The following is a 14,332-nucleotide window of genomic DNA, read 5'->3' as shown; positions in this document are numbered from 1 at the left end:
TGTGTGTGTGTGTGTGTGTGTGTGTGTGTGTGTGTGTGAGTGAAGACACACCAACTCCAGTCCTGCTAGAGCTCCTGTAATTACAGCATTTTATTTCCAATACCAGGGTGTTTGTGCTGTTTCTTTTCAGATCCTGTGGCCTCTTAGCGATTACGGCAGGCGCGGCCGGAAACTGTGACAGGCTAGGAAGCGAGAACCGAGGCCTGACGGCTGGCGCTGAGCCGCTGCGGATTCGCCTGGATGAGAGCTGAGCGGGGGCCGAAAGTGGCGGAGGCTGGGCCTTTGGCGGGCGGGCTGGGTTGCTTCCCCCCCTGCAGTATTGTATAGTTTCGCTGGAGCCGCCCTGGCATAACGGTGCCTGCCCTGCACAGTGCGATCGCTAACACGACTGCAGGACTGTACCGGGTACAGGGCACATCAGTCCAGGCACGGTGCAGCCGTGGGCAGATACGGGGGCCCATGAAACTGGGGGCGGACAGCTCAGCTACACAAATCCTGGGGCCTGCGCGGCCGGCCTGGTGGCTCCTTCTCTCGCCCCTGCATTGAGGCTGATACCTGCTTTGCGCCTCTGCTGCTTCGTCTGGGCTGTCCTCGCTGGCACTCCGGGTGCAAGAACTCTCCTGAATTGTGCTTGCCTGGAAGGGATCTCACCGCAGTCGGAACATATGCGGCTTCCCTGACTAATCTGCGGCCACATGGTTAAAAATGCATGGACCTGCGACGTGCCCCCTGGGCTGCATAACGCTGCACCTTCGATGCCTGCTGGTGATCAGTAGCCAAGAACAATGCCGACTGGGGCTGTGGATGCTTTCACTGCCTAGGTTGGAAGCTCACTGAGGCACCACCACCACAGTACCCCGTCCGCGACGCTGGCAGTGATCTCTCACCGTGCTTGAGATTTGGATTTCTTTGGCAGAGAGGCCTTCACCCCAGGATTTGTAATAGATCCCTTGGACCTAGGCCTAATCCTGGCCTACCTCCAAGGCCCTTAATTGCTAGGATCATGAATTTCAGGGATCGAGATTCAGTCCTACGCCTGGCCCGGGAACGAGGTGATAACATTTGGCAGGGTTCCAAAATCTCTTTCTTTCCAGACTTCACTGTTGTGGTCCAGGACGCCCGCCGCAAGTTCAACGGGGTGAAGGCAACCCTTAGAAATTTGGGACTGAAATATGGAATGCTCTATCCAGCCAGGCTTAAAGTAGATGTGGGCGGTCGCCCTCGCTTATTTGGCACCCCGATGGAAGCACAAGAATTCGGTAAAGCCTACAAGAAGAACAACAGCTGGCCTTGGGGGTTGCGGGGTGTAGGTCCTTCCCCTCCACATAGTGGATCCAACACTAGTATGGAACTCTTTTCAAACACTGGGACCGGCTGATGTGACTTCAGTAGCCTCTCTTTGGACTATGTGGTAACAATGAGTAATGCTTACTATTCATGTTTGCTGTGTGCAGTTACTGTCTCGGCCGACGTGGTGTTGCCACCCCTTAGGGTGTACACTATACTCTGTTTTTGGTTTCAGTGTGTGCGGGAGTGTTTTTCCAAGGGATGTTTACACATTTGTAACGCGAGCTGGCACTTCCTGTTAATTGTTGGATCATGGTATTGCCTTACCCGGGATTGGGTAAGGCTGGGTGATGGAAGGGGGGGGGGGAACTGTGCCATGGTCTTACAGTTTCACTGATGGTACAAAAATTTTACTTTCACATTTTGTTGTTTTTTAAATATGCAACTCGTCACATAGTTTTGCTGTCTATACCGTTATGGCTCCAATAGGTAATTTTGTTGGTCCCTCTAGTCTGTGCCTTATGTCCTGGAATGTACGAGGTCTCAACAATACCCGCAAATTCCGTCAGGTACTCAATTATTTAGTGCGAAATAAGGTTGATATCGACTGCCTACAAGAAACACATCTACCCAAAGCAGCTGATACACATATGGCTTCTAGTTGGAGAGCGCATATATTTTGCCAGATATAGCAGCTATGCTTGGGGTGTCACTCTCCTTATTCATAAGAGACCCTCCTTCAGTCCTGGCAAAGTGGTGACGTATAGCGAAGGCAGGTTCCTTATTGTCACAGGCATGCTCATGGGTCATTTCACGGCCTTGGTGGGCGTCTATGGCCCAAACGTTGACACTCCAGACGTTTTCCACGCGCTACATATACACCTGATGAACCTTGAACCCAATTTAATTATTAATGGGAGGAGACTTCAATGTATTATTAGATTCCAGATAGGACAGTACCTCCATGTCCCCTGACTCCAACCACTCTCCCGACGTGCACTACAAGAGACTTGCACACAACTTTCCTTAATAGATATTTGGCGGCAGCGTAACCCTACCGGCACATCTTACACCCATTATTCAGTGTACCATAATACATGGACCACAATTGATTATTGGCTGGTTTCTCCGGGAGTTGCTGGCTGGTTTCCCGACCTAGAGATTTTACCATGGACATATTCCGATCATTCCCCGGTGATACTCCGCTTAGATATTCCCAGTCCGGAGGGCTTCGAGCCACAGTTATTATCCTCCTTCCCAGGCCTGGTAAGGACCCCTCATTATGCAGTTCATTAAGACCCCTATCATTATTGAATCTAGATTACGAAATATTGGCTAAGGTTATAGCTAGCAGACTCTTGCAATTAATGGAATATATTATATCCCCTGCACAGTCTGGCTTTGTCCGCACCGCTCAATCTTCGGACCCTCTTCACTGTTATTCACAGAATTGACCCAAAAGTGCATGCTGCATCTTATTGGATGCCGGGGAAGGCTTTCGATTCTCTAGAATGGCTCTTTTTCCTCTCAGTGATGAGCCGCATGGGGATGCCCATGGGGTTTGTGGCTACTACCGCTCTATTGTATACCAACCCGACGGCTAGACTCCGAATCAATGGCACGCTCTCGCATCGTTTTTCTTTGATGTGCGACACGCGACAGGGGTGTCCTCTTTCCCCCCAATTATTTATACTAGCCATGGATCCGCTGATAAGTAATTTTCAAGAGCGGCATCTCCACTGGGGTCTACAAATTAAAACAGGGCCTTTATTAGTATCACTCTATGCAGACTACCGCATTCTTTATGTGCGCCACCCACATGACAACCTCTAACCGATCATAAGGGAAATACTTCGGTTTGGCCGCTTTTCAGGGCTAGGCATTAACTGGCACAAATCTGTAATTTTCCCAATAACAGAGAGCAGGACTCCTTGGGATTGTGGGTTTCCTCTAGAATGGTGTTGCAACTCTGTCAAATACCTTGGCATTCACATCCACCTAGACCCTGCTAGTATTATCAGTTTAAATTATGGGCAGGCGATACACAGATTGGAGGTAGAGGTGGAATCTATTTATTATTATTATTATTATTCTGAGTTTTGTATAGCGCCTGGTTACCAAATAGGCATCCCAGCGCTTACCAGAACATAACACTACTAAAAGAATAAAGGGATTAAACGGAGAACAAAAAAGTTTTTAAAAGTTTACGGAACCGAAGAAGACATGTACACTCTGCAAACCTCGCTTTTTTCGAAACAGTCCCAGGCAATTTTTTTTCAGCGTATAGAAAGTAAGCTGCACAAGTCCTTTAATCACCACCAATTTTTTTTATTAAGTTGATTTGTTTACATCAAGGTGCAAGAATATGTGACTTACATGTTTCGGCCGTAGCCTTCAACAGGGTCAAAGTGTTTTGTGAGACTGAGTGTCAATTTGAAGGAACAATCCTTTACCCATTTCCAATTGAAATAGCACAGCAACTGAAGCGTCTACTACACATAATCTCGCTTTATAAGAGGCACAGTCCGGCTCCCATTTTCTTTTTCAAGATTATGCCAATATATATTATGTTGTGTTCATTCATATATATATATATATTATGCTGGCTTTAGGAGTCTGGCCAGTTTACCACTGCTAAACAGTGCTAAAGGGCCTGGGCTCTCTGCTTTAAACTAAGTCTGGGCTGCAAACTTCGCTCTGGCCACTGGGCTCTCACAGTTTTGCCTACTCAGCGCTCCGGCTCAGCTGGAGTTTAGCAAAAAAACTCTGCTGGCCACGTAGTGGTGGAGTTTACCGCCAGCAATTATTTCATGAGCCCCTGTGCTGCTGCTGCTGACTCCCTACTGGTTGGCCTACCTCCAGTGTGCTCAGGTGACTACCCCGTCCCCCTCCCAAGAAGGAAACGAGAGAGAGAAAGAGCAGGGTAGAGATTTTTTTTGCATCTTCACCTCCCTCAAACAGGAAGAGCCCCCTTTGTGCTAGTTTATTACCCTCCTCCCTCAACCGAGTAAATTGCTGCATTTTCCGGGTAGTGTGTCCATTTCTTCAGGTGCACTGTGTTTGCTGTTTTTCTTTTATTATTCCCGGAGGGCGGAGACATCACCAGGGGTACTACCTGGTGCACTTACTTAACCCTGAACTCTGTAAAATACTTGTAACCTGGAACCTTATCCATCCCTGAACCATAAGCAACCACTTGCCACTCCATACCATAACCATTCCTGAACCCTAAAATAATCCTCAAACCCCTTACTACCCACACCCTACCCACCCCTGAACAATGCCTCACTACCCTTTACCCATCCCTGAACACTAAAAACATCTCACTACCTTGTACTCACACCCATTTCTGAAAATTAGAAATGCTTTATTAACCTTTACCCATCCCTGAACCCTACAATCCTCTATAAATCTCTTACTACCCAGCACCCTTACTCCTCCCTGAACCCTAAAATCCCTTATTTCCCTGAAATCTTACTCATCCCTAAACTCTAAAAACCCCTTTCAACGCTGACTACCCATACACTTACACATCCCTAACCCCGAAAAACCATTTAAACCCTTACTACCCCGTACACTTCTCCCCCTCTGAACCCTAAAACCTCCTTTATGATCATTGTTACCCTGAACACTTACCAATCCCATAACCCGTACATCTCCTTTTTTAAATGACATAATTATTATGTCTTTAAAAAAAAATACCTAACTGCATGCTAAAGGAATGTGTGGCAAAGTCCTGCGGGGTCAAGACTGCCGGGTAAAGGCGTGTTACCTCACACACTGTTTTTGCTTGATTCCATCTGTTAATTTCTTTATGCTTTATTTCCCTTCCTTACTGAGATTCTGAGCACTAAGCAAATGGGGTAATACAGTTTTAAGTGCCTTTCTGTAATCATGATGTATGATATTTTCTGACACATTATTTGCATAATTCCTATGTTGTGTTTCCCTAGAATATGTGGAGTAATTCATCTGAGAATAGATTATTATGTTATTTGTGCATACTGTTCCTAACATAAGCATTTAGCCAGGTGCCGTTGCCTGTATTCAATCACAGATGGCAAATATGAGTGGGTCTTCACAAGCATGGTAGCACGCGTTCAACTCCCCACAAGGATGGTCCTGTGCGTGCGAATAAATAACAAAATATTTGCACATTTGAAGCATGATCCTGTATCTTGAATTTTTTCTTAACATTTTTCTGTTACGGGTGTACTTTTAAAATAAACATTGAGAATGGTTAGTCCCCATAAGACAGGTACCAACGCATAGTCCCCACAAGGAACATGTGTGTGAGTGTGTGTGTGTGTGTGTGTGTGTGTGTGTGTGTGTGTGTGCGTGTGTGCGTGTGTGTGTGTGTGCGTGTGTGTGTGGATGTGTGTATGTGTGTGTTTCTGTGTGTGTGTGTGTGTGTGTGTGTGTGTGTGTGTGTGTGTGTGTGTGTGTGTGTGAGTGAAGACACACCAACTCCAGTCCTGCTAGAGCTCCTGTAATTACAGCATTTTATTTCCAATACCAGGGTGTTTGTGCTGTTTCTTTTCAGATCCTGTGGCCTCTTAGCGATTACGGCAGGCGCGGCCGGAAACTGTGACAGGCTAGGAAGCGAGAACCGAGGCCTGACGGCTGGCGCTGAGCCGCTGCGGATTCGCCTGGATGAGAGCTGAGCGGGGGCCGAAAGTGGCGGAGGCTGGGCCTTTGGCGGGCGGGCTGGGTTGCTTCCCCCCCTGCAGTATTGTATAGTTTCGCTGGAGCCGCCCTGGCATAACGGTGCCTGCCCTGCACAGTGCGATCGCTAACACGACTGCAGGACTGTACCGGGTACAGGGCACATCAGTCCAGGCACGGTGCAGCCGTGGGCAGATACGGGGGCCCATGAAACTGGGGGCGGACAGCTCAGCTACACAAATCCTGGGGCCTGCGCGGCCGGCCTGGTGGCTCCTTCTCTCGCCCCTGCATTGAGGCTGATACCTGCTTTGCGCCTCTGCTGCTTCGTCTGGGCTGTCCTCGCTGGCACTCCGGGTGCAAGAACTCTCCTGAATTGTGCTTGCCTGGAAGGGATCTCACCGCAGTCGGAACATATGCGGCTTCCCTGACTAATCTGCGGCCACATGGTTAAAAATGCATGGACCTGCGACGTGCCCCCTGGGCTGCATAACGCTGCACCTTCGATGCCTGCTGGTGATCAGTAGCCAAGAACAATGCCGACTGGGGCTGTGGATGCTTTCACTGCCTAGGTTGGAAGCTCACTGAGGCACCACCACCACAGTACCCCGTCCGCGACGCTGGCAGTGATCTCTCACCGTGCTTGAGATTTGGATTTCTTTGGCAGAGAGGCCTTCACCCCAGGATTTGTAATAGATCCCTTGGACCTAGGCCTAATCCTGGCCTACCTCCAAGGCCCTTAATTGCTAGGATCATGAATTTCAGGGATCGAGATTCAGTCCTACGCCTGGCCCGGGAACGAGGTGATAACATTTGGCAGGGTTCCAAAATCTCTTTCTTTCCAGACTTCACTGTTGTGGTCCAGGACGCCCGCCGCAAGTTCAACGGGGTGAAGGCAACCCTTAGAAATTTGGGACTGAAATATGGAATGCTCTATCCAGCCAGGCTTAAAGTAGATGTGGGCGGTCGCCCTCGCTTATTTGGCACCCCGATGGAAGCACAAGAATTCGGTAAAGCCTACAAGAAGAACAACAGCTGGCCTTGGGGGTTGCGGGGTGTAGGTCCTTCCCCTCCACATAGTGGATCCGACACTAGTATGGAACTCTTTTCAAACACTGGGACCGGCTGATGTGACTTCAGTAGCCTCTCTTTGGACTATGTGGTAACAATGAGTAATGCTTACTATTCATCTTTGCTGTGTGCAGTTACTGTCTCGGCCGACGTGGTGTTGCCACCCCTTAGGGTGTACACTATACTCTGTTTTTGGTTTCAGTGTGTGCGGGAGTGTTTTTCCAAGGGATGTTTACACATTTGTAACGTGAGCTGGCACTTCCTGTTAATTGTTGGATCATGGTATTGCCTTACCCGGGATTGGGTAAGGCTGGGTGATGGAAGGGGGGGGGAACTGTGCCATGGTCTTACAGTTTCACTGATGGTATAAAAATTTTACTTTCACATATTGTTGTTTTTTAAATATGCAACTCGTCACATAGTTTTGCTGTCTATACCGTTATGGCTCCAATAGGTAATTTTGTTGGTCCCTCTAGTCTGTGCCTTATGTCCTGGAATGTACGAGGTCTCAACAATACCCGCAAATTCCGTCAGGTACTCAATTATTTAGTGCGAAATAAGGTTGATATCGACTGCCTACAAGAAACACATCTACCCAAAGCAGCTGATACACATATGGCTTCTAGTTGGAGAGCGCATATATTTTGCCAGATATAGCAGCTATGCTTGGGGTGTCACTCTCCTTATTCATAAGAGACCCTCCTTCAGTCCTGGCAAAGTGGTGACGTATAGCGGAGGCAGGTTCCTTATTGTCACAGGCATGCTCATGGGTCATTTCACGGCCTTGGTGGGCGTCTATGGCCCAAACGTTGACACTCCAGACGTTTTCCACGCGCTACATATACACCTGATGAACCTTGAACCCAATTTAATTATTAATGGGAGGAGACTTCAATGTATTATTAGATTCCAGATAGGACAGTACCTCCATGTCCCCTGACTCCAACCACTCTCCCGACGTGCACTACAAGAGACTTGCACACAACTTTCCTTAATAGATATTTGGCGGCAGCGTAACCCTACCGGCACATCTTACACCCATTATTCAGTGTACCATAATACATGGACCACAATTGATTATTGGCTGGTTTCTCCGGGAGTTGCTGGCTGGTTTCCCGACCTAGAGATTTTACCATGGACATATTCCGATCATTCCCCGGTGATACTCCGCTTAGATATTCCCAGTCCGGAGGGCTTCGAGCCACAGTTATTATCCTCCTTCCCAGGCCTGGTAAGGACCCCTCATTATGCAGTTCATTAAGACCCCTATCATTATTGAATCTAGATTACGAAATATTGGCTAAGGTTATAGCTAGCAGACTCTTGCAATTAATGGAATATATTATATCCCCTGCACAGTCTGGCTTTGTCCGCACCGCTCAATCTTCGGACCCTCTTCACTGTTATTCACAGAATTGACCCAAAAGTGCATGCTGCATCTTATTGGATGCCGGGGAAGGCTTTCGATTCTCTAGAATGGCTCTTTTTCCTCTCAGTGATGAGCCGCATGGGGATGCCCATGGGGTTTGTGGCTACTACCGCTCTATTGTATACCAACCCGACGGCTAGACTCCGAATCAATGGCACGCTCTCGCATCGTTTTTCTTTGATGTGCGACACGCGACAGGGGTGTCCTCTTTCCCCCCAATTATTTATACTAGCCATGGATCCGCTGATAAGTAATTTTCAAGAGCGGCATCTCCACTGGGGTCTACAAATTAAAACAGGGCCTTTATTAGTATCACTCTATGCAGACTACCGCATTCTTTATGTGCGCCACCCACATGACAACCTCTAACCGATCATAAGGGAAATACTTCGGTTTGGCCGCTTTTCAGGGCTAGGCATTAACTGGCACAAATCTGTAATTTTCCCAATAACAGAGAGCAGGACTCCTTGGGATTGTGGGTTTCCTCTAGAATGGTGTTGCAACTCTGTCAAATACCTTGGCATTCACATCCACCTAGACCCTGCTAGTATTATCAGTTTAAATTATGGGCAGGCGATACACAGATTGGAGGTAGAGGTGGAATCTATTTATTATTATTATTATTATTCTGAGTTTTGTATAGCGCCTGGTTACCAAATAGGCATCCCAGCGCTTACCAGAACATAACACTACTAAAAGAATAAAGGGATTAAACGGAGAACAAAAAAGTTTTTAAAAGTTTACGGAACCGAAGAAGACATGTACACTCTGCAAACCTCGCTTTTTTCGAAACAGTCCCAGGCAATTTTTTTTCAGCGTATAGAAAGTAAGCTGCACAAGTCCTTTAATCACCACCAATTTTTTTTATTAAGTTGATTTGTTTACATCAAGGTGCAAGAATATGTGACTTACATGTTTCGGCCGTAGCCTTCAACAGGGTCAAAGTGTTTTGTGAGACTGAGTGTCAATTTGAAGGAACAATCCTTTACCCATTTCCAATTGAAATAGCACAGCAACTGAAGCGTCTACTACACATAATCTCGCTTTATAAGAGGCACAGTCCGGCTCCCATTTTCTTTTTCAAGATTATGCCAATATATATTATGTTGTGTTCATTCATATATATATATATATTATGCTGGCTTTAGGAGTCTGGCCAGTTTACCACTGCTAAACAGTGCTAAAGGGCCTGGGCTCTCTGCTTTAAACTAAGTCTGGGCTGCAAACTTCGCTCTGGCCACTGGGCTCTCACAGTTTTGCCTACTCAGCGCTCCGGCTCAGCTGGAGTTTAGCAAAAAAACTCTGCTGGCCACGTAGTGGTGGAGTTTACCGCCAGCAATTATTTCATGAGCCCCTGTGCTGCTGCTGCTGACTCCCTGCGGGTTGGCCTACCTCCAGTGTGCTCAGGTGACTACCCCGTCCCCCTCCCAAGAAGGAAACGAGAGAGAGAAAGAGCAGGGTAGAGATTTTTTTTGCATCTTCACCTCCCTCAAACAGGAAGAGCCCCCTTTGTGCTAGTTTATTACCCTCCTCCCTCAACCGAGTAAATTGCTGCATTTTCCGGGTAGTGTGTCCATTTCTTCAGGTGCACTGTGTTTGCTGTTTTTCTTTTATTATTCCCGGAGGGCGGAGACATCACCAGGGGTACTACCTGGTGCACTTACTTAACCCTGAACTCTGTAAAATACTTGTAACCTGGAACCTTATCCATCCCTGAACCATAAGCAACCACTTGCCACTCCATACCATAACCATTCCTGAACCCTAAAATAATCCTCAAACCCCTTACTACCCACACCCTACCCACCCCTGAACAATGCCTCACTACCCTTTACCCATCCCTGAACACTAAAAACATCTCACTACCTTGTACTCACACCCATTTCTGAAAATTAGAAATGCTTTATTAACCTTTACCCATCCCTGAACCCTACAATCCTCTATAAATCTCTTACTACCCAGCACCCTTACTCCTCCCTGAACCCTAAAATCCCTTATTTCCCTGAAATCTTACTCATCCCTAAACTCTAAAAACCCCTTTCAACGCTGACTACCCATACACTTACACATCCCTAACCCCGAAAAACCATTTAAACCCTTACTACCCCGTACACTTCTCCCCCTCTGAACCCTAAAACCTCCTTTATGATCATTGTTACCCTGAACACTTACCAATCCCATAACCCGTACATCTCCTTTTTTAAATGACATAATTATTATGTCTTTAAAAAAAAATACCTAACTGCATGCTAAAGGAATGTGTGGCAAAGTCCTGCGGGGTCAAGACTGCCGGGTAAAGGCGTGTTACCTCACACACTGTTTTTGCTTGATTCCATCTGTTAATTTCTTTATGCTTTATTTCCCTTCCTTACTGAGATTCTGAGCACTAAGCAAATGGGGTAATACAGTTTTAAGTGCCTTTCTGTAATCATGATGTATGATATTTTCTGACACATTATTTGCATAATTCCTATGTTGTGTTTCCCTAGAATATGTGGAGTAATTCATCTGAGAATAGATTATTATGTTATTTGTGCATACTGTTCCTGACATAAGCATTTAGCCAGGTGCCGTTGCCTGTATTCAATCACAGATGGCAAATATGAGTGGGTCTTCACAAGCATGGTAGCACGCGTTCAACTCCCCACAAGGATGGTCCTGTGCGTGCGAATAAATAACAAAATATTTGCACATTTGAAGCATGATCCTGTATCTTGAATTTTTTCTTAACATTTTTCTGTTACGGGTGTACTTTTAAAATAAACATTGAGAATGGTTAGTCCCCATAAGACAGGTACCAACGCATAGTCCCCACAAGGAACATGTGTGTGAGTGTGTGTGTGTGTGTGTGTGTGTGTGTGTGTGTGTGTGTGTGTGTGTGTGTGAGTGAAGACACACCAACTCCAGTCCTGCTAGAGCTCCTGTAATTACAGCATTTTATTTCCAATACCAGGGTGTTTGTGCTGTTTCTTTTCAGATCCTGTGGCCTCTTAGCGTTCTGTAACACTAAAAGGATTTGTGATTCCTTCCAGGTGTAAGAAGGTGAAGTTTCAGGGCCCAGAGTCGGAGAAACAGAAAAAAAAGGAAAACAAAATTATGAAAATTCAGAAACCTCAAGAGGAGATGACGAAATATAAAGGTAAGTAGATTTGTGCTGAATGAAATGATATTCTGGTGTCCGCAATGAGACCTTCCGTGTGCCTCCACCAGCTACAACTGCAGCTTTTACTGTGGAAAGCCCTGTTCGGCCAATTGGCAAGTGCAGGGTCACGCACTGACCCCCTCAGCTGTGTGCTAAATTCTGAACGGTGCTGGTGGTCCCTCGGCAGTGCAGGGAGTTCCTCCTTAGCATCGGCCCATGACGTCCCCTTGGATACCTATCTGGTGGTGACCGAGACCTGGGAGAGGCTGGTCATCCACTTGTACTGGCCTAAGATGTCTGAGAATGTGACAGAGTTTTGTTGCTCCTGTGTGACCTGCCAAGGCAGTCTCAAGGTAGGAGGCAAACCCAAGGCTCCCCTGATACTGGGGTGGCGTAGTGAGCAAAATAGCGATGGATTAAACCCAGATCTGTGACTGGGGTGAATGTTTGGCCAATGTGCAACATTCCGTCCATAATCTTGTGTGTTTTGCTGTTCCCCTGATACCACTGCCAGTGGTGGAGACACCTCTTGAGAGGGTAGGGATTGGGGCTCCCCTGATACCACAGCCAGTGGTGGGGACACCTTCAGAGAGGGTAGGGATCAGGGCTCCCTGATAGCACTGCCAGTGGTGGGGACACCTTCTGAGAGAGTAGGGATTGGGGCTCCCCTGATACCATCGCCAGTGGTGGAGACCCCTCTTGAGAGGGTAGGGATTGGGGCTCCCCTGATACCACCGCCAGTGGTGGGGACACCTCTTGAGAGGGTAGGGATTGGGGCTCCCCTGACACCATCGCCAGTGGTGGGGACGCCTCTTAGGAGGGTAGGGATTGGGGCTCCCTGATACCACAGCCAGTGGTGGGGACACCTTCAGAGAGGGTAGGGATCAGGGCTCCCTGATAGCACTGCCAGTGGTGGGGACACCTTCTGAGAGAGTAGGGATTGGGGCTCCCCTGATACCATCGCCAGTGGTGGAGACCCCTCTTGAGAGGGTAGGGATTGGGGCTCCCCTGATACCACCGCCAGTGGTGGGGACACCTCTTGAGAGGGTAGGGATTGGGGCTCCCCTGATAACACCGCCAGTGGTGTGGACACCTCTTGAGAGGGTAGGGATTGGGGCTCCCTAATACCGCTGCCAGTGGTGGGGACACCTCTTGAGAGGGTAGGAAATTGGGGCTCCCCTGATACCACCGCCAGTGGTAGGCACACCCCTTGAGAGGGTAGGGATTGGGGCTCCCCTGATACCACCGCCAGTGGTGGGGACACCTTCTGAGAGGGTAGGGATTGGGGCTCCCCTGATACCGCTACCAGTGGTGGGGACACCTCTTGAGAGGGTAGGGAATTGGGGCTCCCCTGATACCACTGCCAGTGGTAGGCACACCCCTTGAGAGGGTAGGGATTGGGGCTCCCCTGATACCACCGCCAGTGGTGGGGACACCTTCTGAGAGGGTAGGGATTGGGGCTCCCCTGATACCGCTGCCAGTGGTGGGGACACCTCTTGAGAGGGTGGGGATTGGGGCTCCCCTGATACCACCGCCAGTGGTGGAGACACCTCTTGAGAGGGTAGGGATTGGGGCTCCCCTGATACCACTACCAGTGGTGGGGACACCTCTTGAGAGGGTAGGGATTGGGGTTCCCCTGATAGCACCGCCAGTGGTGGAGACATCTTCTGAGAGGGTGGGGATTGGGGCTCCCCTGATACCACCCCCAGTGGTGGGGACACCTCTTGAGAGGGTAGGGATTGGGGCTCCCCTGACACCATCACCAGTGGTGGGGACATCTTCTGAGAGGGTGGGGATTGGGGCTCCCCTGATACCACCGCCAGTGGTGGGGACACCTCTTGAGAGGGTAGGGATTGGGGCTTCCCTGACACCATCGCCAGTGGTGGGGACACCTCTTGAGAGGGTAGGGATTGGGGCTCCCTGACACCATCGCCAGTGGTGGGGACACCTTCAGAGAGGGTAGGGATTGCGACTCCCCTGATACCACTGCCAGTGGTGGGGACACCTTCTGAGAGGGTAGGGATTGCGACTCCCCTGATACCACCGCCAGTGGTGGGGACACCTTCTGAGAGGGTAGGGATTGCGACTCCCCTGATACCACTGCCAGTGGTGGGGACACCTTCTGAGAGGGTAGGGATTGGGGCTCCCCTGATACCACCGCCAGTGGTGGGGACACCTTCTGAGAGGGTAGGGATTGCGACTCCCCTGATACCACCGCCAGTGGTGGGGACACCTTCTGAGAGGGTAGGGATTGCGACTCCCCTGATACCACTGCCAGTGGTGGGGACACCTTCTGAGAGGGTAGGGATTGCGACTCCCCTGATACCACTGCCAGTGGTGGGGACACCTTCTGAGAGGGTAGGGATTGCGACTCCCCTGATACCACCGCCAGTGGTGGGGACACCTTCTGAGAGGGTAGGGATTGGGGCTCCCCTGATACCACTGCCAGTGGTGGGGACACCTTCTGAGAGGGTAGGGATTGGGGCTCCCCTGATACCACTGCCAGTAGTGGGGACACCTCTTGAGAGGGTAGGGATTGGGGCTCAGCTGATACCACCGCCAGTGGTGGGGACACCTCTTGAGAGGGTAGGGATTGGGGCTCAGCTGATACCACCGCCAGTGGTGGGGACACCTCTTGAGAGGGTAGGGATTGGGGCTCCCCTGACACCATCGCCAGTGGTGGGGACACCTCTTGAGAGGGTAGGGATTGGGGCTCCCTGATACCACCGCCAGCGGAGGAT

The 14,332-nt window shown here is 49.1% G+C and overlaps 1 protein-coding gene across 2 annotated transcripts in view; it reads left to right on the top strand.

Annotated features, from left to right (window-relative positions):
• The window catches only part of LOC147658872 (E3 ubiquitin-protein ligase TRIM39-like), a 134,172-nt gene that overhangs the window by 99,745 nt on the left and 20,095 nt on the right, over nt 1–14,332 (top strand). For both annotated transcript variants that reach the window (XM_086952078.1, XM_086952077.1), the window contains exon 5: nt 11,482–11,588. In XM_086952078.1, coding sequence (XP_086808204.1) covers nt 11,482–11,588 — 107 coding nt within the window. The remainder of the gene's footprint in view (nt 1–11,481; nt 11,589–14,332) is intronic.

The sequence above is a fragment of the Lissotriton vulgaris genome, unplaced genomic scaffold (assembly GCF_964263255.1).
Source record: "Lissotriton vulgaris unplaced genomic scaffold, aLisVul1.2 SCAFFOLD_965, whole genome shotgun sequence".
NCBI classification, from domain to species: Eukaryota; Metazoa; Chordata; class Amphibia; order Caudata; family Salamandridae; genus Lissotriton; species Lissotriton vulgaris.
Note: the sequence above shows the minus strand (reverse complement) of the source record. Positions and strands in the feature narration are given on the sequence as shown.